This window comes from Besnoitia besnoiti, chromosome VII (genome assembly GCF_002563875.1).
Source record: "Besnoitia besnoiti strain Bb-Ger1 chromosome VII, whole genome shotgun sequence".
In the NCBI taxonomy this organism is placed as follows: domain Eukaryota; phylum Apicomplexa; class Conoidasida; order Eucoccidiorida; family Sarcocystidae; genus Besnoitia; species Besnoitia besnoiti.
The window spans coordinates 1590312-1613790 of NC_042362.1; the positions used below are offsets into that span (position 1 = coordinate 1590312).

The 23479-nt window shown below is 56.1% G+C and overlaps 4 protein-coding genes and 1 non-coding gene across 5 annotated transcripts; 2 read left to right on the top strand and 3 right to left on the bottom strand.

The window, feature by feature from the left end:
• Nucleotides 1-594: 594 nt before the first annotated feature.
• On the bottom strand, nucleotides 595-2021 carry BESB_078170 (uncharacterized protein; the record flags this gene model as incomplete). Its single annotated transcript, XM_029366179.1, has 3 exons — nucleotides 595-699; nucleotides 1033-1101; nucleotides 1800-2021. 3 exons carry the CDS (start codon nucleotides 2019-2021, stop codon nucleotides 595-597), a joined length of 396 nt encoding a protein of 131 aa, XP_029217610.1.
• A 1669-nt stretch (nucleotides 2022-3690) lies between these two features.
• On the bottom strand, nucleotides 3691-9389 carry BESB_078180 (uncharacterized protein; the record flags this gene model as incomplete). The annotated part of the gene is made up of 9 exons (XM_029366180.1): nucleotides 3691-3784; nucleotides 4215-4297; nucleotides 4899-5049; nucleotides 5474-5615; nucleotides 6355-6488; nucleotides 6988-7275; nucleotides 7543-7875; nucleotides 8177-8472; nucleotides 8787-9389. The coding sequence occupies 9 exons, from the start codon at nucleotides 9387-9389 to the stop codon at nucleotides 3691-3693; spliced, it is 2124 nt and encodes a 707-aa protein (XP_029217611.1).
• Nucleotides 9390-10798: 1409 nt separating this feature from the next.
• On the bottom strand, nucleotides 10799-10871 carry BESB_081030. Its single transcript has one exon. It is a non-coding gene; the product is annotated as a tRNA-Lys (tRNA).
• A 2494-nt stretch (nucleotides 10872-13365) lies between these two features.
• On the top strand, nucleotides 13366-20434 carry BESB_078190 (uncharacterized protein; the record flags this gene model as incomplete). Its single annotated transcript, XM_029366181.1, has 6 exons — nucleotides 13366-14993; nucleotides 17069-17153; nucleotides 17808-17873; nucleotides 18576-18734; nucleotides 19107-19440; nucleotides 19842-20434. The coding sequence occupies 6 exons, from the start codon at nucleotides 13366-13368 to the stop codon at nucleotides 20432-20434; spliced, it is 2865 nt and encodes a 954-aa protein (XP_029217612.1).
• Nucleotides 20435-21740: 1306 nt separating this feature from the next.
• BESB_078200 (Toxoplasma gondii family D protein) lies at nucleotides 21741-23444 on the top strand (the record flags this gene model as incomplete). Its single annotated transcript, XM_029366182.1, has 1 exon — nucleotides 21741-23444. The coding sequence occupies one exon, from the start codon at nucleotides 21741-21743 to the stop codon at nucleotides 23442-23444; it is 1704 nt and encodes a 567-aa protein (XP_029217613.1).
• Between the last annotated feature and the right edge of the window lie 35 nt (nucleotides 23445-23479).

Consider the following 23479-nt stretch of genomic DNA (forward strand, 5'->3'; position numbering starts at 1 on the left):
ACTACGACGCTTTTCAGCGTGGGGACTCAGCGCGGGAGCTGTTCAAACCCCATGCGTCACACGCGTCGCATCCCTCCTCTTCTGTCAGCGCATCTTCTATCTCTTTCTCCTCGCTCTTCTCTTCGGTTTCTGCCTCAACGTTTGTCTCCTCTCCCCTTTGGTGGGAAACGCGTCTCGGCAGTTATAATCACCCTCCCTGCCGCCGCTTCTTTGCTTTTCTTCGCACGTTTTTGTCCAAACTCCTTCCTCAGCTTCCACGCGCGCTGACAGAGTTCGCCGGCGGCGAAAAAGACTTCGCTGGCGATCGACTTGAAGCACACGAGCCTCCCCGCTCTCTCACCCCGCATTCGCTGCGACGCTCCGAGAGCGAGCGCGAAACCCGGCACAGCCCCAGACAAACGGCGTCTCTCACTCCCTTTTTCTTCATCTTCCTTTCGTTCTTCCTCCTGTTACTTCCGGCGTCGCGCCGGGCAGTTCTGAGGAGTGGAGCCCAGCAGAGAGGGCGAGCCGCGGCGAGAGCGACAGAAGAGAGGAACTCTCGGGAAACTTTTCCCTTTTCAAATTGCGTGCTTCAGCGACGCCAGCCGTTTAGCCTCAGCCGCCTCCGCCGCACATGAACGCGTTGAACCGCGCTCGGGACCCGCCACCGCCGGCTCCGTCTGGGCGGCCGCCGCCGTGATCCAGCGATGCTATGCCACCCTGAAAAAATAAAACAAACACTGAAAAAAACCGTCGTCTCTACGGGAGAGCGCCGGCATCCTCTCCTCCTCATGAGGAGGCGCGGAGCCCCGTAAAAATGCAGCCACCAGGGCGCGGCGAGGCGACTTTTGCGTAGAAGCAAAGAAACCGAAAAGGGGACTCCCGAAAGAGCGAAAAAACCGAGGCGGTGAGGCTGGAGGTCAGGGAAACGGGTTTTGCGAAGACAGGGGTGTGCTGGCGTGTCGCGAATCCCCGTGCGAGAAGACTCTGAGAACGAAACAAAGAGGAGTGCCCGTGGCGGCGAAGGGCCCCTGTCTCTTTCTTCGAACTTACCAGCTGGCGGTTGCGCCGCCCTTGGTTCGGGTACTCCGGCGAAAAAATCGTCCTGATGAAGAGCTGAATCTGAACGCAAAAGACGCACAGACGCTAACGTTGGAGTCGCAAACAGGCCTCTTCCGCAAGCGAGGAAAGTGCGTCATACGCTGGACCGAACTGAAGGCCGGGAACGGCACACGTTTCGCTAAGGCAACATGCCGCCATCCGCGTATATACACTACAGGCGACCTTGAAAACACGCAGAATCTTATTTAGTTGAAATGGGTCGTCTTCGCAGTTCCACGCTCACACACGGGCGAGCTGGAAAGCTAGGACTGGAACTAAATAGAGCGCTCGCTCGAGAGAGATCTACGCGTAGTCACAGAAAGCTAGATCTGGGCTGCAAGCGAGAGGCTGCCAGGCAGGCAGGGAAAGAGGCGCAAAGAGGCAAATGCAGCATTTGAAAGAACTGTCTCCATGAGTCTAGGGCTACTGGAGAGAATAAGAGGGCAGCGCCGGTTCGACCGGGACAAAGGCTCAGTCTCACACTTGGAGCCCCGCTGAGCAACACCACACATCCACGAGTGCATCATCTTCTCTCAGTCGTCTTGCACCTCCTGCCACAGGAGAAAGACTCGCAAGCAGGCAAAGAGAGAGCGAGCGGAAACGCGGAGGCCACCGCCCCTCCTTCCACCGATCCGCTGACTTCCTGGGGAAGCGGTTTTGTTCTCCAGAGGAGCTTCCCCGCCGCAGGGTGCGTCCGATCGCTGCGTCAGCGCGCTTACCCATTCAATCAGGGTGAGAAAAAGATCCCAGATCTGCGCGAAAAGGCCGCGGCGGGTCTGGGACTGCCTGCCTCGCGCGCCGGCGGCGAGAGCGCGCCTGTCGCGGGAGTCATCGTGATACACGATCTCTCCGTTTACGACAGTTCTGCGCCCAGAGGTCGGGCGACCCGCAGCATCCGCCCAGGGGTTTGGAAGATCTCCCGGCGCACGCTCGCCCGCCATGAAGGCCGCGAGGAAAGGCGCACACGAGAGGGGCGCGCGGCAAGCGCGCAAGCCGGGACGCAGTAGGCGTGCCGCCGCGGAGGAGGAGACTGGGAGGAAACAAGAAGGCGGAGAAGAGGGCAGGAAGCCGGCTGCCGAACGGGCAGCCGGCGGCGGGCGACGACGCAGGAAAGAGGTGAGCGGGGCAGGAAGGACTCCCGGGGAGGCAGAGGCGGAGTGAACAGTGGACAGGAGGAAGAGAAGGACTCGGAGACGCACAGAGGGAAAAGAGAGGAGAGGAAAAGAGCAAGGACGCTCGCAAATGAAGCAGACAGCCGAGACAAGACCTCCTCAAGCCGGCGGGGAGAGGCCGCCGCACGGGAGGACGGGCAGGAAACACGCGTGAATTCGCTGCAGAATCCGCGGAACAGACTGCTGGAGAGCCAAAGATGATAGAATACCGGCGAGCTCAGTGCCGCCGACGACAAAGGTAAGGAGAAACATGTTCTAAACAATCACAGGAGCAGCAAAAACGCGCGCGACTTTGCGTGCGCAACCCTGGCTTGTCGGCAGTGCACATACACTGCGTGAAGCCGGTGACGCACACGCTAAAGGCAGTTTTGCACTTTGAGGAGATTCGAGTAGAATTCAACAAGCATTTCCTCCCCGCCCCTGCAGCTCTTTTCAAAAGACTCGCCTCTGCGGACTCGTGCATCTCCATTTCTTTCGGTTCACGCCTTGCAGTGACCTTGCATGCCAGCCAAGCACTGCGGGAGGGAAGCCGCCTTGGCTAGGCAAAAGCGCGATCCCGACATACGTTCGCACTGCTCAAGAGGGGATACAAAACTGAACCTAACCAGACCGGCATACAAACATCGCTATAGGCACATCTATCTGTATTTAGATCTGCGTATTTTCCTGCGCAGATAAATGTATAGCGGCTATGAAGGGGCTCGTGTTGAAGGTTGAGCCCTGGACGCACATAGCTACAACGCCTAAGAGCAAGATCAGGTGCCACAAATACCAAGGGGAGAGAAAGAAGTACCTGTTTCCTCGCCATTTGAAGGAGTAGCTTTGATTGGTTCCCTTCGTTTAGAAGCCTTAAATGATTGAGGGGTTTTCTCAGTCTGTTTCACCTGTTTGCGGCTCGTTGGAGCACGCGTTGTACTCGTTACGCGGACAACGTACTCGCGTACGTATTCGTGGAGTGCGCAGTCTCCGCGCGGAGAAAGTTTGTTGTGACAACGCGTTTTCATGAACAAGAAGTAGGTGCAAGTCTCTGCACACAGTATGCATCTGGCTTCTACCAGTAATGCAAGTTTCTGGGTATTTTATCACGAAAGGGGGACGTGTGGAGCCAACTCTGGCGGGTGTCTCCCTTGGAGGAGAGAACTGGGGTTCCCCTCCGAGCGAATTTATTCTCTAGATCCGACGCAGCCGCAAGGGGGGTGACGCGCGCGAGACTCAGTCTGAGTATTCGGCTTCGCGAAGTGAAGAAAAGAGGAAAAACGCTGCGAGCTCATTTCCATGCGCCTTTCGTCGTTGGGGTATGCGGATGTATGAGCGCGCAAAAAGAAGCTGTCGTGCTGTAACGTGTGGTTTGACAAAAAACCGGGTATATTTTCCACAGGGGATCAAACGCAACAAATCTCCGTACTGGGGCTTAGCTCGCAGAGAAAGAAATGGGGCGTTAGCGATATTTGAACGCCGAAAAAACCTTTTTCTGCAGAGCATGAACGACATCGAAGGCGCGGCTCTCCGATGGCGCGCTATGGTGCTCCTGCCTGAACAAAAAAAAAATTGACAAGAAATTTGTCTCCTCGTGGGTCGCAAGGGGTACTTTCGCGAAGTCACAACAACACGCACATATATATGCACACGTCGTATATACACACATATACTTCTATGACGCACGTTCGCCTACACATTGTGGACATGGATAGATCCATTTGATGCAGTCTCACTCTCAGCACTCTGTGTCGAGCCGCCGGTAGGAAAATGCATTTTTGCCTTTTTGCTCATTGGACGGCTTTCCCTGGCAGCTTGCATATGAATGAAAACTGGTTCGGTTTATCGCTAAACGTAAACGAATACCGCACACAGACGCACACACGACCAGGATTGCGCAGACATACCAACTGCCGGAAAGAGCGTGCGCGGAAATATTTTCTGTTTGAGATCTTTGCGAAAGAGCGAGACGCCGTGCTGCCTCACCTTTGCGCGAGCATGTCAAGAAATTCTTCTTTCTCCAGAGTCCCGCTTTCATCTAGATTGAAGACGCGAAAGAGAACGCCGACCTAAGAGCGGAGAAAGGCAAACAAGGCGGAGAGTCTCTCCCAGAAAAAGGAGGAACTGCGACAAGGCAAACTCGGCGAGAACATACTCGCGCGCGGGGATACACTAGCATGCTTACACACACACGTGTATTGTTTGCAGATGAACGTGAAAAATGCAAAATATTTCCAACTCTGAATCTATGAAGAATATATATTGCAGGAGCCACTAGCGCTCAATACCTGCAGGGTTACTAGAACCATTTAAATGTAAATAGAAGATGTGTAATACAATTACATGAATGAAGACCACCGCGTCGTCGCACGTATGCGTCCACCGATAAGAAAAAGCCGAATGGAGCGACAAAGCACACAAACAAATCCCTGTCAGCAGAAAATGCGTCTGTGCGTGGAAAGGAGGCAGAGGTTTCGAGCCAGAGACGCATTTTGAAGAGGTGTAGTCTAGGCGTCTTTCGGTTTATCCGCCTGCGAAATGACTCTATCAACTTCGCAACAGCGGAGAAAGAGGATCTGAAACCGCCCCGAAAACGCGCGAACCGAACCCGCCACGGCGTCGCTCTGCAAAGAAGACTCCTGACCTAAACCCTAAACCCTACATATTTACCAGAGCTCGGAAACTTGTTTTTTCTTCGTGGGTCGACGAGGTCAGCGCCAGTAACGCAGTCTCAAGAGCGGCCGGGGTGATTTTCTCGTCTTCGCCGCGCGACTCCAACGCCGCGCAGAACTCAATCGCGAGGCGAAGATCCTCCGTCTGTCTGAAAATGGAACAGTGATCTCAACCTGCAGCTCCATCTACATATTTGCATATTCAACAGTTATGTATGCATACCTATGTATGCGCATTCGCCTACGCACATGTATTCGCAGTCTACACGTAAAGGTTGAAGCATCGCCCTCAGAGAAGCGCGTCTTTCCGCGTAAATCGGCGTGACTTGGCAGGCCTGTGGGCGAGTGTTAGATATATAGACAGATATACACACGCCAATACAAAGAAAGATAGATATATAAGTAGATAAACATGGATATATATAGATATCAAGTGATGGATGGATATATTCACAGATAGATAGATACAGATAGATATAGATAGATATAGATAGATATATAGATAGATATAGATATAGGTAGATATAGACGTTGAGGTGGTGCGGTGAAGTGAGGCTTGACTTGTTTTCTGACCTGCATATTCTGTCGAATGCCCAAACGGACTCGAGAGAGACAGGTTCGCAGTTCGAAAACGACAGGCGGTGAATGCGGCGCGACAAGCCTTCCATCTGCGACGGGTCCACGAAACCGACGAGAAGCTTCGCGAAATCCTGTGCTGAAAACAAGGGCGAAACAAAAAAAAGAAGTTCGTCTCTGCACGAAGATGGGCACGCCAAAAACCCCCATATGCTTTTACCCTGAACCCCAGGTCTGCTCGCATGCACGCGGCTTTCCTGCGTCCGCAGTATCGTATAGATGTCTACTTACACATAAATACATATATATATGGAAACAAATATCTGAGCACACCTATATATATACATACATGTATTGACACACAAACAGATATATAAAAGTAAACACACCTATATATGTATATATTTACGCTTAAATACATATATACATGCAAACACACCTATATATATATATATATATATGGATAAGTACTTACGCATGAATAGATACATACAAGTAAACACACATACATGTATATACACGTATACAAGGAGCTACGTATTCTGTTCGCACGTGTCTGCTTAAGGCGGCTGCGCGCTAGGAACAGGAAGGGCCTGCCACAGAGAGAGAGAAGAGTCGCAGGATTGCAAGGCGCTGCAGACACAGGGCGTAGGCTTTAGACACAGCTGGCGGCAGCAGCAGGTGTGTGTCTGCGCGACGCCCCGCGCTGTCTGCGTCCTATCCCCGCAACTGCGTTGATATGCCTCCGATCGCCGGATCCGCCACCCCTAGAAAGGAATCGAGACGCGCGCGACTGCGATGACGCAGACGCGGCTCCTCGATGCAGAATCATACATCAAGTCTCTCTTAGGGCAGCGAGGCGTGAAGATGTGCCTCACCTTTTAGGGCTGGCGCGGCGTCTGCCTGTCGCCGAAGGAAAGGCCCCGCCCGCCGGCAATCCCACAGGACTATCTCTGCGTGAAGTTGCTCCCAGAAGCGCTCAAACGCACTCCACGAAATGACGCGCGCCTCGCTGGAAAGAGACGCACAGTGGAGGCAGGACGCCGAGCGGCTGACGAGTGAGCGAGAGACGAGACGTAGAACTCCATAACCGACGTGGGCATACACGGCGCGCATGTACACAACGACACGCAGCGTGCCTCTCTTTCCTACGCGCCGGCGAGTTCATTCTTCAAAAACATACTTGTGTGGGCATCCACGCAGACGCTGCGCGCTGCCATGATAGACCAGAAAGTGAGCCCTTGGCTTCTTTGAAAGGAGTCGAGCTGGCGAACCGCACGCGAAGCGAGTGTAGAACTTTCTAAAAATGAGAGCCCTGCTCTCGAAACGGAAGACGCCTCAAGCAAGGCGGCAGGCATTCCACACTCAAACTAGAGCGAAGCGTCAGCGAGGCCTGCAATCCGGATACAGAGAAAGCGTGGGAGAGATATATACGTATGTATATATATACATATATACATATGTATTTAGGCCGTGGCGCGCAACGCCACCACCGCCGAAGACGAGCTCACGTTTCCTTGCGCCGAGTCTTCTCTGCCTTCAGGTCAGTTCGCGCACAGTCGTCCTCCACAGACGAGGCCAAGAGCAGCGAGCCAAGCGGGCCTGCGACGAAGGCCTCGCAGCAGCCGCGGAGTCCGCCGCCGGCCTTCAAATGCACGGTGCGGCTTTCCGGGAGAGAAAGAGAGAAGAAGGCCGAATCCGGAGGCGGCGACGCAGACATCTCTGGAGAACGAGACGAAGAAGAAGGCGACCACGAGAGAGAGGGGCTCATGACCAGCTTACGCCCGCGCACGGACCGTCTGCGGCGTCAGGCGCAGGAGGCGCGGCAGAAAAGAGAGAAATGACAAAAAACTTGTAGAAGTCGGAAGACACAAGAGGCCTGCACAAGCTGGGGAATCCGCGTCTGCCGTTGCCAGGCGAAACTGTGTTCAACCCTATTTTCGTCTCCCTTTTCACTCTTCTACAGGGCGCGTTGTTCCCCTTTTTTTCCTGTTTAGCTCTCAGCGTGCGCTGCCGTTTTTCGCTCCCCTCTGTAATTGTGTTGAGTTTTCCTCTTCCGTGCTCACCTGATAATAGTTTCCATAAGGTCAACGAATTCCTCTTTTGTGAGGTACAGTTCTTCCCCAGCCTCATCTCCTGGCGGCCTCTCTGTCGGGCTTCCTCGTCTCTCATGGCCTTCTCGCCTCTGAGATCCGTCGCCTTCATGTCGCCTCGCATGCCCTTTGTTTTCTGTCTTTTCTGCCTCCTCTCCGCTCTCTCTGCGTCCGGTGTACTCCGCGTATCCCGCAAAGAGAGTCGGCGGGCGGCGCTTCAGATCGAAGGCCAGACGAAAGAGCCGCAGAGGGGTCGCGAGAAGCGCCGTGATGAAGAGGAACTCCTCGAAGGAGATCAATCCGTCGCTACAGAAAAAACATACAAAACGGCAAGAACAAAGGGCAGAGATGTCTGGAGACTTGACAGCGGAGCGAGGTAGTCTCATCAGCGACAGTCACGACAAACAGGGGTCGAAAGCCAAGACGACAGCATCACGCAGTCACCGGCACCTAGGTAGGCATTAAAATAACGGCAGAGAAAGTCTCTCGAGCGTGAAGCGAAGGCGCTGGGAAGGCAAAAGCAGGGATGGAAGAGTTAAGGCTAGACGCGCTCGTTTGCCGCAGGCACGAGAGACGCGCGACGTAGCACGAGAGACGCGCGACGTACGCATTGGCATCGGCGGCAGTAAGGACAGAAGACGGATGCCCGAAAAAGGAGAGATCGACGCAGAAGTCTTTGTTGTCTTTTCGAGTGATTGACGCCTCTCCGCTGTCCTTGCCTCTCCGTCTCAGTGCGTGAGAGGAGGAGAAGAACGAAACAGGCGCTGCATCAGACGCGGCCGCCGAGGCCGGAGAAGAAGGAAACTCGAAGGCAGATGGAAGAATCGAGTTGAAAAAATCCTCGCGCGTCATGAAGAGCTCGCCCGTCTTGGGGTCGCGCAGCGAGGCGTAGTACTCGAAGACCTGCGGCAAGAAACATTTTCGCATTTTCCATGTCACCTTCATCGTCCGCATGCCTGACTTCGAGCGACAAGCTGCATCAGTGGAAGTCTTCTGCGGCTCCACAGTCGCTGAGCATCGGTTACGTGCTGAATCGTGTAGATCGCCCTTTCCACTTCACCATATCGTGTCGGGCGCAAGTCTGTGTGTAAACGCATGTCATTTTCTGGTCGGTCTCAGGTCGCTAGGCGTCCCTGCGCAAGCGTTCGCGGCGTCTGCGGATAGAGCCCGATGGTCTCTACGGGCGCCGGATCGGCTGTTTGCGTTCACCTTCTCACCTTCTCTGGCGCGGAGGCGAACTTGAGGCGGTTTTCGTAGTTCGTCGTGATGCTGCAGGGCGTGCGTCGGCCGGCCACTTGAGGTCGTTTTTCGAGTTTTTGCGCCGTGGGGAGTTCGCCAGCGCTCCCTGCGTCTTCAGCTGCCTTCTCTTTGCATGCGGCGACGCTGAGGCCTGCGTGGCGCCTGCGGCGGCCCCTGAGAGAGCCGAACGCGAAGGAGGAGGGGAGGGGGACGGGTGCGTTTCTGTCAGTTGAGCCGCCAGAAGCACGAAGCGCAGGCGAGGAGGTCGACAAAGCGGAAGGAGAAAGAAGAGCGCGACGGGCGTCAGGGCGCCGCCCAGCAGAGCGCGGCGAAGACTCGGAGGCAGGAGAGAGAGGAGAAGAGAAAATCCGAAGGCGGCGTTTCGAGGGGGGACGGAGCTGACACAACGGCGGAGCCTCAGGAGAGACAGACGACGAAGAATGATACGAGAAAGCCAGAGAGTTCTGGATCGTCAGGGGACGCGCACTCTTCGGTTTCGCGTCCTGCTGCGGGCGACGCACGGTCGCCAGGGCTCTCAACCAGAGAGGCCAGTAGGACAGCGAAGCAGGGGGAGACGGCATGTTGGTTCAAGTTGAGGGAAGCCGTGGAGATCTACGCGGCCAACCACAGGAGTACAGGAACGGCTCTTTCAAATTATGCAAGTCTGAGGCGTTAGCCTGCGTAGAAGTCGATTTATGTTCACACATGTCCTTGTCAGACGGCGGGAATGGAGACTCGTTACGCTGGGGTCAGTGGAGCTGTACAGGGACGCGCGCTCCTCGCGTCAGCGCGCAAATCCTGTGAGATCTTCTGCATGGAACGGAAGCTTTTGGAAGGCGTGGGATGAAGCAGCAGACAGCACATGCACCGGACGACGCCGAATGCCGGTTTCGCCCGAGGCGGCAGGGCGCTTGAGCCTGAGATCTGCGCATGTGTGCGGCCGCGACGCAAGCAGAACAAAAAACATGCAGACGCCGTGAACCCCCGCGGAATGACAGACAGAAGGGAAAACGAAGAGAAGAAACGCTTCTTTCGCACGAGAGCTGGCACTGGTAACGCAGAGCGGCGTATGGATAGGTCGCCACGCGGCCTTTTCTTAATGGTGCATGCCCCCGTCCTCGAGATCTCAGCCGCGGCTCTAGGGTTTCGACCTCTTCTCGAGGACAAACAACGACTTGGCTTTACTAAATTGGTTTTGTTCTTTCCTTCTGACTCGCTTCCTTTCCTTCGCTGCGGTGTGTGCGTCGGCGCGGCTGTCTCTGCGTCATTCGACTTCGCTAGCTGGGTTCAGGCCCTTGCATGTTTGAATAGGGGCTTGGCGCGCCGAAGAAAGTCAACCGAAGTTCTGCAAGGAATGCCCGCCATTTGCCGGTTTTCTTCTACATTTTTCATGGGTTATAAATAGTTCCGAACGATCGACAATCGTGGAAAAGCATCTGCAGCCCTGCGTAGTGAGCCGAGCTGCGGTGTAGCCCGTGAGTGTATAGTCATAAACACAGGCGATGCGCAGCTCGAGAGCTACGCCATCAAGCGTATAGCTCATCAGAGTCAGACAGTGGAATCCAGAATCTACGAAGGCGTGCGCTGCCTGAAGGCTGAGACTTAGGCGAGTTCTGAGTCGAGTGCGAAGAACTGCTCCTTCAGGAAGGCGCCTTGAAGCACAAGGCTCGTAGGCAAGCATACGTCCATATTCCTCTGCCTAGAGTTACAATGCATGCCCGTTCAAGAATATATAACATACAACGAAGCCATATTTGAGTGTTACACCTCTCTCTGACTGATGACTCGATATGGGCTGATTCTTGCAGTCTAGCGGCACGTCGCCTGGGTGGCGGGCGGGGTGCGGAGAGAGAGAAGCTTGCTAGCATACAGAGTGCAGGAAGGGGACACAGAGAGACTCGAACTGCCCAAGCTTGTGCCTATGCCCTACTTTCTCCCTTCTTTCATCCGCTTCACGAGAGAGATGCAGAAAGAAAGGAGCAAGACAAAAAGCCGACGACGGGGCTCGAACCCGCGACCACGAGGTTAAGAGCCTCGCGCTCTACCGACTGAGCTACATCGGCACCGGTAAACCCTACGCAGCATCTCGCCTCTCTTCTGAGAAGAGAAGACATCTTCCTGCAATCGACGCAGGTGTCTGCGTTGTTTGAGTTTGAGTGCGCGTTGCTCTTCTCTGGATGATTTTCCTGCAAGAGGGTATGCGAGTGAGCGCAGGAATGTCGAGGCAAGTGTCAATGGAAGCGCACGTAGCTATGGTATGCAGCTCAGCGCGCGAGCAACCCGCCATTCTACACCGCCTTATTTTCAGAGTTGAAGCAGTTCATTTCCCGGCAGCCTCACTGGAGGTCTTCACTGTGTAACGAAGTGCTTGTTGTCCTTAGCCGGGAGGCCAATTCTTTAGGATTAGAATACCCGGTATCAGAGCACTAGACACGCCTATGTTTGTTAGAGGATGCTGAACAGGGATGAGTTGCGAGGGCTCTCTGCGTTCTTCGACGCAGATGTTCACAAACATATCTCGCTGTTCGGAGTGCTTCATTTGAAGTGTAGAGCTGCTCCATCGCGGGGCACGAAATGGTCGCGAACGCCGCAACTCCGCAGTGTGTTAACCGCGGAAGCCTTGCGGGACTCTCCCCCCATTCCACATCTGACTCTTGGGCGGGTTCAGTTGCACCAGCTGCTGCCTCGCCCAACATTTTCAGATATGCAACTCGGGAGTCGAGGAATCCGGCCTGAGAAAATAACGTGGAACCGCCTTCCTGAGCATCGCGGTTTCGCTCAAGGGCTCTCGAAAGGCGGGTAAGGTCTGCATATGTCACTACGGCCTCAAAGTCTAACAGAATCAAAGCGTGTCGAGGTTTTCGCCCATTGATGTCTGCGTGGAAGTCGCGCGAACGTCGCAGGTGCGCTTCGTTTCTGTGGCGCGCTCTCTAGTTCAGAGTTCCCCCGCGCTAGAAGAGAGCTTAGAGGGCGCGAAGAACGGTGGTACAGGGCCGTTTCTGTTGCCGGCAGCAGTCGAGCGGAACGCCTTCACAAAGTAGATGACGGCGAGTCTGGCGTTTTCGAAGCGTCTGTCTGTCGATTTGCTTCAGGTCAGGCTCCTGTGTTGGGGGTGTTGCGTCGGGAAAATGGAACGCTTACTGCGTCTCTGAACGCAACTAATAGATAGTCGAGAGACTCTATCTGCGACTATGCGCGGAGACGACATGTGCGTACATGACAGATTCCTTCATGATCCGTTTTAAAGAGCCTAGAGGCATGACACAGCCTTTGTTCTTTAGACCTACGATGTGAGAAGAGGCTGGCTGCGGCGCTGAAAATCGCTTCGTACCAGCCACGGCTCTAGCCGTCTCGTCCATGTCGTGTCGACGTTCGGGCGCAATCGCTTGGTCTTCGACAGACTCCGTGTCCCCTTCAGCAGAATTATTTCCTTTTGTTTGTCGACTCTTACTCATCTGTTGGTCTTGCCCGCTCCTTTTCGCGCCTTTCAAGCCAAGGCTAAACTCGACGGTGAAGATGATTTCTGGTGTCTCTGCAACTGCGAACTTCTCTACGCGCCTGTGCATGCGCGTGGTCGAGCGCCCTCCGCCAGTCGGGTGGTTTTTGCGGCATTTGTCGTCGCGTTCGGGCAGACTTTCAACGTGAATCCGACACATCTCGACGCGTGTGACGTCCTCTCCAGACGGAAGGCACGGCTGCTTTTGCTCGCGCATGTTTCTCAGATATTCTTCAGAACCCTGACTCTTGGCTGGTGTGCTGCTCTTGCCTCTTAGGGGAGGGCTTTGGAGAAGCTCAGTGGTCTTTGCGCTCCCGTAGCATTTTTCTTCCCCGGAGGGAGTGCGGTGGGTTCATTTGAAGCGTCCTTCTGCGTTGCTCGTCGTGGGAGTTGGGTTTCTGGATCGAAAAATGCCGTGTTTGCGACCGAGACAGAGGCCAGACCCCCGCTCGATCGAGTGCTGATGCCCCCCGGGCACCGCTCTGTGCGGATTTCGTGGTTTTCGGGGCTTCTGCGTCTGAAATCGTGCGTGTCGTGACGCTGAATCTCCTTCGAAAAGGGGGCCTCTCACCCGTCAGCGCTCTTCGCAGTAACTCGCTTTCCCTCGAACCCGTGTAGCAGAGTCTCGCGTGTTCAGGATCGCTGTTTTTCTGCGTGCCTCTGCTACTGGAGACGCGCGGCTGCGAAGTCGAGACAGGGAGGGAGACGGCGGTTCTCTCTTTTCTTTACGTCTAACCTTTAGGCGTATTTGTGCATTTGAACAGGCGTATCCTTTCGAAGCGACGCGGTGCTGCAGACTCATCCCGGTCTGTGGCGCCTGCAGATCCTTCATCCAGTGCTTATTCTCACAGAGTCTCGCCTGAGACTCCTCTCGCGTGTCGAGTTTCGCGGAAGCCGGAGCACAGTCGCTTCGTTTGTGGCTGCCGTCGCCGAATCCCCGCGTCTCGCCGGCTGGTTCAGAGACGGCGCATGCGGCGGCCCCTCGCGTGGAGAGCGATCCTCTGGCGAGGGCAGTCCGTCCGCACGCGGAGTCTTCCCCGTTCGGTCTTCTGCACTCGAGGATGGGGCGGCTGCGCCTGCGCTGGCTGCGGCGCTGCTGCAGATGCCGCTGCTTCTCGCCGACAGTCGTCGCGGCAATGGGGTCGCCGGAGGTGATGGCACTCGGCGGCGAGACTGAGCGCTCCGAGCTGCGCCACTGGTCTGGCGTGTCTGCGCTGCACGCGGCGGCGTCCCCTGTGGCCTGTCGGTCGCCAAGTGCGGCGGCTGCGCGGCGCGGGGGCGGCAAAGACTTCGGGGCGTCGCCCTTCTCGCCGCGCCGGCTCGCGCACCCGCCGTACGCCCGCAGGGGGGCCCCGCTGCTGCATCCCGCGGGTGCCTCCTCTCCCGCGCACCAGCAGCCGGCAGACGACGGCGACGCGCCAGCGAGAGCGAGCGAGGCTGACAGAGCGCCCAGCCGCGCGCCGCTTCTGCCTGCGGCTCCCGCCTCTCCCTCCGCGCGTCCTGCTGCGGCGGCTCCCAGCCCGAGGCCGAGCGGGCTCCACCCCCCCTCGCGGGGCGACTGGGCGGTCCCCTCGCCTCGCTCGGCGCACGGGAGCCTGCACGCTTTAGCCAGCGGCCTCCCAGGCAGCCTCCCACCTGGCGCCCGCTCGCCGCTTGCGCCGCCGTCGCCCGTCTCGCCGTCGCCGGGAGCCACGCTCGACAGCCAGCGACAGTTTGCACGCTTCGCCGCGGGGCGCGGCGCGACTCGGCCGCGCTACGCGACCGCGCCCGAGGGCCGCCACGCGCGAGCCCTCGCGCCTTCAGACCTGCGCGTGCGGGCGCCGCGGCTGGCGGCGGCGCACGCGCTGGGGACGCAGCCGGCGGCGACGACGGGCTCGCCGGGGAGCGCGTCGCCTGGGCTGTCCTCGGGGCGACTGCGCAGGCAGCGCTCGACGTTTGAGCGTTTTCGGCAGCAGCTCAAGACGCGGTACTTTTTCCCCAGCGTCGCGGCCTCGGAGAAGGATGACTGGGCGACTTTTCGGGAGCAAATGATCGAAGAGAGCGAGCGCGAGAGGCTGCAGCACCTGCAGAAGGAGGAGTTCGAGAGCCTGTCGCCCAGGGAACGCGCGCTGTCGCCGAATCTCTACCTGTTTGAAGCGCCTCCTCTCCCCGCCCTCGCATCGGGCGCGCGGGCCCTCGGCGCGGAGGGCGAAGTGGGAGAAGGCGACGCGAAGAGCGTCCTCGCCGCGACGGATCCTGCCGCGCGAGCGGCCAGGCTCTACCCGCTGCCGCCGCCGCGCATGCAACGCATGCCGACGCCGCAGCACGTCGAAGCGGAGGCGCAGGGCGATGTCGCTGGCGGCGGGAGTCGAGCCTGCGCCGAGGCGTACAGACACGGGGCCTCCCGGCTGGAGGACGAGGATGTCGCCGACTCGCCACCGGCGGACGCCCTCTACTCCACGCAGAAGCCAGAAGAAGTGCAGCGCGGCCTCGCGCGGACTTCTTCGGAGCTCCTCAGAGAGGAGTCTGGGGGGAAAGGACGCGAGAAGCGGAGGAAAGAGCGCGAGTATGCGGTCGCGCCCGCTGCAAAGGAGAAAGGCTCGCTCGCCGCGGTCGTTCAGCAGAAGAAGAATGCGCTGCATAAGCGGATTTGGGGCGCGCTGAGGAAAAAGAAATTCAGGGTCTTCGAGGACGCCATGGCAGAACTGGAGTGAGCGGAAACAAAATTCACCTAGCGGAAAAACGCGATCGGGTGCACGCAGCTACAACCGCTGAGACGCTGCCGCAGGCCGGATGGAGAAAAGGCAGACTCGAGTCTGGCGAGTGCATCTATGACGCGTCCCCTACACGGATGGCGGATGCCTTTGAGTCTTCTGTGGACTACGAAGGCCGCGCAAGGGCGGACAGCGTAGCGACGTAAATATGCCTATCCGCATCGATGTGTCTATCTGTGGCGATTTAAATGGAGAATGCAGTTTGCCTGAGTTTTGCCTCAGGGCGCTTTTCCTGGGTTGCTGCCACGTGCCACATACGTCTTTTTACGGGCCCTCCATATGTGCCGCTGTCGGCGCGAGTCGCCGCAGGAGAGTCTCGCCTTCTTGCTGCTGTCAAGCAAAGGCACGGAAGGATCCAGGATGTTGTGAAGGCACACAGCACCCGCGCGGGCGCAGGTAGTGATACGAGGTTGCTGAGAAAAGAAAAGAGAGGCAAGACGCGCGGCGAGGCCGGCGGCGCACCTCCCTCTCGTGGGCTTCTGCCCCCGCGGGGGCAGAAGCCCACGACGCCGGTATTTTTCCGGTTCCGCACGTGTGTCTGTGTCGAGTGTTTGCACCGAGAAGCTCCCAGCGCGTAGCTCTGTCCATTTGCGCGGACAAAATGCAATCTGTGAAGAGGCAAATCGCCTCGAGGCGCGTGCGCGGTCTCCGCATCGCCCGTCAACGGCTCGGCGGACGTCTACGGCGCAACGGGGAGGCGGCTTGCTGCGTTTGGCAGTGCTGTGCGCCTCGCACGCAGCGCGAGATTGAAAACGCACGCGGGAACTCCACAACGAGCCACAGGGCACGCAGACCCCCATATACTCATCTGCACGATATATGCACGTGCATGAACACAACTATATATACACACTTATATAATAATATATATCTATTTGTACGTGTGGCTCTAGTGGACTGGAGCACATGCGTGTATGTATATATATGTGCATATATATATGTGTATGCCTCCTCTGGGATGTATACTTCAGGCGTATGTGCCGGTGTCTTCGTATGGTAAGGTCTGCACGATTTGTTTAAGTCTGAGGCTCGGCGCGACGGGCTCTCCGCAAGGGCCTGGCACTGCTGCGACCGCCGGCTGCGTGTGGCTCTCTAAGTTTGTTACTGGGCATGAAGCGATAAAAAAGAGAACTGTTGGTTTTTTACAGTCTGTGGAACTGGCCGCGCCCCTAGGAGAGACTGGACGTCGCCGAGAAGCCGGCAATGGGAGGTGAAGAGGAGAGACAGGGACCGCCGGTGGAAGCGGCAGAGGCAGCGGGCGGGTTGGGGTGGGAGAGCGACGGGATAAGGGTGGCGCGACTCATGAACCGTTAGAAAGTGGGAAAGGCCGAGTGTCACAGAGGCCCTTTTACGTGTGAATAAGGCTCGATGGTTTGAAGTGGAAGGTGTAGATCAGTGTGTCGTCTTTCGTCGAAGTTCTGTGTCCTCCGTCTGCGATGGCTAACGAGCGCGCCTGCGGCCGTTCAAGACTCAGCGGCGGACAAGGAAGCTGAAACGCCGTGCCCCCTCCTGCATTCTCATATTCTTAGCACTCCGGCGGGACCGCCACGCACGAATGCATACGCACCTAAATATGCATTATTTGTATGCATATGTATTTCTGGACACACACGCGTCTGCATACAACCTCTCCGCGCCGCCACTCTCACTCCACCGGGCGACGATGAACGCGTGTAGGCGTGCGCCCACTGTGACCGGTGCCGACTCAAATCGCGTCGTTCAGACAAATGGAGATTTCGACGTGTGTGTGAGAGAGTCTGTCTGCTGATGTCTGCCTGTCCGCCTCCGTGAGCATGTATGTGTACATATAAATCTCTTGTTTAAATGAAAATGTATTTTTGAGCAGGGTGTGTGTTCGGATGAGCGTGCACTGGTGCACTCATTTCAGTCCTTGAGTCCACGTGAATTCGAAAATTTGGGTTGAGCAGACGCATGTATCAGCTGACAGCCTCGTGTCAAATCTGCCTGCTCCCACAGTTGTATCTTGCGTGCGGTGTCTCCACGTTTGCAGAGCGGCCAACCTCAGGCCCGATGAGGTCACCTTCACGCTTCATCTCTACGGCACGCTTCTCTCTTCGCGACATGAAAATCAACAGGTGAGAAAGGAGCCGCAGGCGTCTGTTTACGGGCGACCGCGTGTGGTGGCGGCTGAAACGAGGAGAGGCGGCAGGGGCTTTCTGGCGCGTGTCTGGGCGTATACGTGTGTGGATGTGTGTCTGCAGCGTGAGTTTGCTAGACTAGCGGCGGAGCACATCGTTTCGTTCGGTAGTCCACGCTCAATCGTGCCATACGTAGTACTCTTTTGATCCCAGGCCGGTTCAACAAGTCGAAGTCTAGCCGGGGAGTTAGCGTTCGAAATATATAATCGATAGTGGCGAGCTTTTGGTGTAGTATCGCAGACACTATCTATGTATGCTGCTCGATCTGTCTTCGGTGGACAATCTATGATCTTAACTATGGGTTGTATTTCTATTCTAGGTTCCTTAGTATGGGCACATCATAGGGTAGTGCACAGACAGATGTGAAGAGAGTTCGTTTTCGCTCTTTGCGCGGGAGGCCTCCATGGGGCCGAGGAAGAGCACCGCATACCAGCGTTTGACGCCTCGACGCTTCTGTAAGGGCTGCAGGGAGAACTTCGGAGCGTGCGTGTGGTGCGAGGGAGCTGGCGACGACCCACGCGGGGCTGCGGATGCTGCGCAGTTGCGGCGTATGTAGGCGCGGTCGCGCTTTCGAGACTGCGGTGTTTTCAGGCGTGGGAAGTGCTGGAGCAGATGAAAGCGGCCAAAGTGCATCCGACACTGGTGCGCTACAACGAGGTAAGGAGCGACGGCGAAGCGTTTCCTCCCCTCTCGTGGCTTTGCGTGCGGGCGATGTCGTGCCCCTGTGGGATGTGTGGGAGCTCCGTACAGTTTGGATTCGAATATTTGTTTTTCGCCGCGGAGCCCGCTGGGCGTTCCCATGCGGCTTTGTGCTTCTGCCCAGGGTCGAGGGCTGGATGCGTCGCGTTGCGGTTTTTCCCGAGTCATCCCGTCCAGAACTGGAAGTCGGTTACTATTTAAGTAATCGACACATCAATGAAATATCAACAGACGGTGTGTCCAAGACTAGTTGACAAGCGCGCATGTAGGCATTAAACGAAGTGCTATTGGGCTAGCACGGTGTCGACGACACCCTAAGTTTACATGAGTCTATTCCAAGCTGCAGTGGAGGAATGGGGAGGCGGTGAGCTTCCTTACATATGCGCAAACGCATTTGTAGATGTGGCGTATCAGGCGGGTGTGTGAACAAACGCACACGGTTATGGCGCGTCTGAAGCCTTGCCGCCTGGGTGCGAAACTCTTGAGGATGTCTGCCTGGTCTTTGGCCTCAGTGGGCTATGTGCGCGGCGCATTCGTCACCTCCGGCGACGGCCTTAGAGGCTGCGGATCGAACGGTGCCTCCAGGCTCCTTCTGTCGCGTGCAAACTTAGCGATGTGCATTCAACGCGTGGCGTCGTGTGCTTTGTGCTGTCGGCGCAGCGCGTCCTCACTTCGTTTATGGAACTCGCAGCGCTGGACGCGGAACCTCACCCAGACAACATCAAGAAGCTGCTGCGGGCGTCCTGGCTTCTTGCAGCTCTTGTGAGGAATCGAAGGCAACGCTACATTGCGAGAAAGAATGCCGCTCTCCGCGAGGAGGTGAGACGATGATGAGCGGAATACGACTGTGTCTGGTCTGCGTCATCCGTGCAGCGTAGGCGAGGCAAGCGTGTGTGTCGGGTATCCAAGGTCGTCATCTCTCTTGCGTCGGGCGCAGCGTTGTTGAGTGTGTGCGCATTCGTGTTTTTCTCGTCCTCGGAGATACGGGAAAATTTTTGGCTTCTCACATGCCGATGGGCGCTACACACCGGGGGGTTTGCGTGTCTACACGCAGATAGGCGCGTGCATGCATTTGGTATGACGCGTCAAAGAGTGGCGCGTTTGGCTGTGCCGATCACCGGGGCTGCCACGGGTCTTTCCGCCGTTTTTGTGGAAGCAAGGAAATCAACGTGTATGTGTGTATTTCTTTAGGGAGTAGGAGAAGAACACTTGCTTTGCCTCCACGACTTAGGCGCCCTATGGGTCGGCAGTGCGGTCGACCCGCTCTTGCCTCGCGCCGCGCAGCTCGTTCTTCTGCAGGAGCGGCTGAGGGATCAAAGCAGTCGGAGTCTGTCTGCGGGAGACGGCGCCTTTCCTCTGTTGGGGTCTCCTGAAGAGCAGAATGAATCGCGAGAGGCAGAAATTGCGGCTCTCGCAGCCGTTGTTGCGGATGCCAGGGCGTCTGTGCAGTCAGGAGCTCTTGCGGCAGCTGCAGTTGGTGCCGCCGAGGCGCTCAGCAAGCATCCACTCTTCGGTCCGCATGCAGGTAAGGATGCCGGAAGGGAGACAAGTTAGAGTTGGATCTTCGTGGGAACGTTTCGACAACATGTCCGCAGCGAATTCAGTCCGTTGTCGTAAGCAAGGTGTCTGTGTTGCCTTGGAGTGATAAAGCAATGAGAATTCGCAGGGGATATATGTATGCCTGTTCTACATACGCTTATGCGTGTATTCAAATGGTGTAGTCTGGGCGTTGGGTGAGAGGGAGAGGGGCCAGGGATCTCAGGCCTGATTTGTCGGCTGTTTCGACTGTCTGGACGGGCAGTTACAGGTCTGTGTATTTCCGTGTAAAACGTAATCCTTCTCCTCTGTAGGCATGTGCGATTTTTGAGAGGCTCGGAGTCACTCAGATGTCGTTGGGTGTTTGCGACTGTGTGTGGGACACTGCAGAGGGCCGAGGCCTCACCGCAGAGTTCTGTGGGCCTGGATTCGGCGAAGCGGAAAACAGCTTGTTTACTGCAGGCGGTGCGCCTTTGGAAGCGCTCCCTTTCGATGACAGAAAGTTTGACTTCTCCGTATTGGATACACAGACGAGACGACCGGAAGAGGCGAATCACACGGTCTCTGTGTCCTTGCCATCGTGGACTGTAGACACCGCTTTAGCGCGTAGACAATCTCGAGACAGCAGGCGGGTCGTTAGCAGCAGTCGCCGCGGAAAAACAAAACACGGGGCAGACACCGATTGGGAAGACGTCGACGCCAGTGACGCAGAAATGATACCCGGTGAGGGAGTTCGAACGAGCCACGCACACGATACAGAACACTTGGACAGAGACGAGGAAACTCTGCACGGTGGCGGAGGGCGTGAAGACAGCTTTACGGGAACTTGGGACATGCAGACTGGAGAAGAAGTAAACAACCGGGGACCCAGCTTATTCTTCGAAAAAGGCAAAGTGCGTGTTCGGAACTGGAGACACCAACTGCAGAAGCCTGGAGAAAGAGAGCTGTGTCAGCGGAACCGCAGCGGGAAACCGGGAACTTGATGGACGGCGCGGGTCCTCGACGTCGCAGCTGCGCCCTGTAACCACGTTGGCCGCCAGGAGAGTCAAGCCTGGATCTGAGTCAATTCTATGTCGAGTTATGGTTCGATAGCACACTGATCTGACTCTTGTGAAATGTGTGTCTGCGTATTTGTGCTGGAGCAACCGCACCGTCGTGTGAAGGAGCACTATTGAACGTGGAACGACCAGACGAGGGTGGCGCGAGTTCTTCCACCCCCAAAGGCAAACCTATAAAGTACACGCCTTTCCGAGTTGCGGTGTTCCTAGAGACAACTACACTGTCGTTCCCTCCGATGCTGCTGACGCTCTGTCTACACTTGAAAATCGGCTGGTTCAACAAATGTTGTACGCGTGCGTACTCTTTGCATTTGCTCGGAAGACAGCCTACGAGTTGTGTGATGCGTGCAGGGTTTAGGGTTGCCTGCGGAAGCAGCGCTCCCCGCAACGCCTGAGGAGTTGCACCTTGTAACGCAGAAGGCCTTGGGTTCAGGCTGGAAGTTTGTTCTTTGTGCGGCGAGTAACTGTGGAGGAGGCTGCTGTGGAAGAGTGCGGATGCGAAGCGGTTCTCAACTGACTCAGCCGCTGTAGTATGATGTCGTTACGCGCACTAAAACAGAAGCATGCTACGCCGCCAGAGTGGCCGTAGATACTAGAAGCACGCGCGGCGCTCACTAGTTTCGTTTGACTGAACGCAAGAGCCTTCAGATACGGGCCCTCAATGAACCCCAGTGCGTAGGGTTGAGCCTGTCATCATCCGGCAGGCGCGAGCTCACCTGTCTTTCGCGACGGCAGGCGTCTTCCTAACAATATGATGCCTTGGGGACGGGGATTTGGCGTAGAGGGATGCGACTGTAGAGATGTGTTGTGTCGCAAACGTCGCGGGGAATCGATACTGCACACTAATAGAATCGCCTCCCACGCAAATATGATGCCGTCCCCTTTCATCGAGCGGTACCCTAGCAGCGGCAGAGGTCGTATTTTAGTCGTCACAGTCAATGAGGGCGATTCTGCGTCCACTATATTGCCCCGGCAGTCTGTAGTCATGTTTCAAAACCTAGACCTACTGGTAACAGTTCAGCGGTAGTCAGCCTCACTGAAATCCCCTGCTCGGTGGGCAACGGCATCGTAGGCGCGAGCACGGCCGCCTACCGACACCTAGCCGCACAGCAATCGTGCGCGTTCCCTGTGGCTCCCGGGTGCGTCACAATTTTATGTTCTCTGTAGCTGGCCATTTGACATACTGTGGCTTCTGGCGCCTTTGAGACTGTATACCCCCTTTTTCGAAACAATGGGATTCCGTTTCGTGTCAGCCATTGCCGCGGTCGCTCTATTTGTCCAAGGCGCCAAGGCAGGGCCCAAGGATAAAAAAGAAGCAGCGAGTTTCCCTCCGCCTCCCCCACCAGTTAAGGAGCTGTTGCCGTTACACAGACAGACGGAATGTTTCGAGGTTCCTTATAGTGTTGAGAGGGTGTGCCTCAAGAAGGAGTCTATCTCGAGGCCCTACAACTGCCCACAGCCAGCCGTTGAGGAAGTGTGCCGCCCGGTTCCGGTTATGGTTGACGACTTATGTCATCGTCTTGTTAAACGAGAGGTGTCATATGATTGCCCGAAGGCTACAACCCAGACCCTGTGCTCCCATATCCCAGTGACAGTTGCAAAAACATGTCGCAGGCAGGTCAAAGAGAAGATTCCTCACACATGTTCTAAAGAGATTACAGTTCCCAGGTGCCAGATAGATTCCAAGCTTGTACCGGATACGTGCTACGACACCCAGTCCTACGTCCAAGAGTACGAGTGCTGGAGTAGTGAGACCAGTACTGTATGCGATGTGGAGATGAAAGAACTAAAATCCATCTGCAGTCGCGAGGTGGAAATTCCAGTGGAGTACGATTATGAGGATACCGTACAGGAAAAGGTGTGCTCTGTAAAGTTGCACACAAAGAAAGGGCAGTGCCGGAAGTCGATTCTTTCGGAAGAGCAATACCCATGTCCCACGTCGAAATGGGAGAAGAAATGCGTTGAGACCTTCAAGATAGCGGACGTTCCTTGCGAGAAGGACATTCTGGTGGAAGAGACCTATGACTGCAGTGAGATGAAGCCTCATCGCGTGGCAAAGATGTGCGCGAAGCGAGTTCCTGGAAAGGCCAAGATAGAGCGGTGCCCCCCACCCAGCAAAAAGCTCCGCAGGCTGGGACCTAGTAAAAATGGAGGATGCTATCTTATTGAAGTAGACACTGAGGAGATCCAGCAGGTTCCTTGCGAGGAGGAGGTCATGGCAATGGTGCCAAAAGTGTGCACGAGGAAGGTGGCGAAGAAAGCTCCCCAAATCTGTCATCAGAAACTACCTGATACCCAGTGCGTTATGGAGGAAATACTGATCCCGCAGATGTGTTCTCGGCCAGTAACGAAAGATGTGGAGGTGCCTTGCGAATCTCAAGTGGCACAAGAGGTATGTGAGACAGTTCCACGCAAGGTCAAGAAACAAGGATACAAGTTCGATAAAAAGCTGGAGAGTTTTGACTGCGTGAAGCACGACTTCGTGGAGAACTGCTATGAAGTAAAGAAGCCGAAAAAGTCTGTCTGTGCAGCGACGCTTCTCAAAAGCGTATCGTTTGAGTGTCCAAGACGGGAGTTTCAAGAAGTCTGCAGCGACTTCCCCGAGATCATTGCGGAGCCCTGCCTGCGCGAGGTTGAAAAAGAGGTAGACTATGCCTGTCCAGAGCAAACAACTGAAGAGAAGTGTCTTCACATCCCGTCTTACGAGATGGCGAAATGCTCAGCAGTTGTTGAACAGGACGAAGAGTATCCTTGCTCTAGGAAGGATCTGGCTATCAAATGCGAGGCCATCAATGTCGACAGGGTTGCAACATGCTTTGAAACAGAAGTGACCGAGGTGCCCTACACCTGCTACGAAACTGCATATAAGAAAGTATGTGCAGATATCCCAGTCACCCATATACCGCCGCCTCCTCCCCCGGCTAAAAAATTGTAAGGTGATCGCGGCATGCTTGCGTCCGAGGGGGTGAG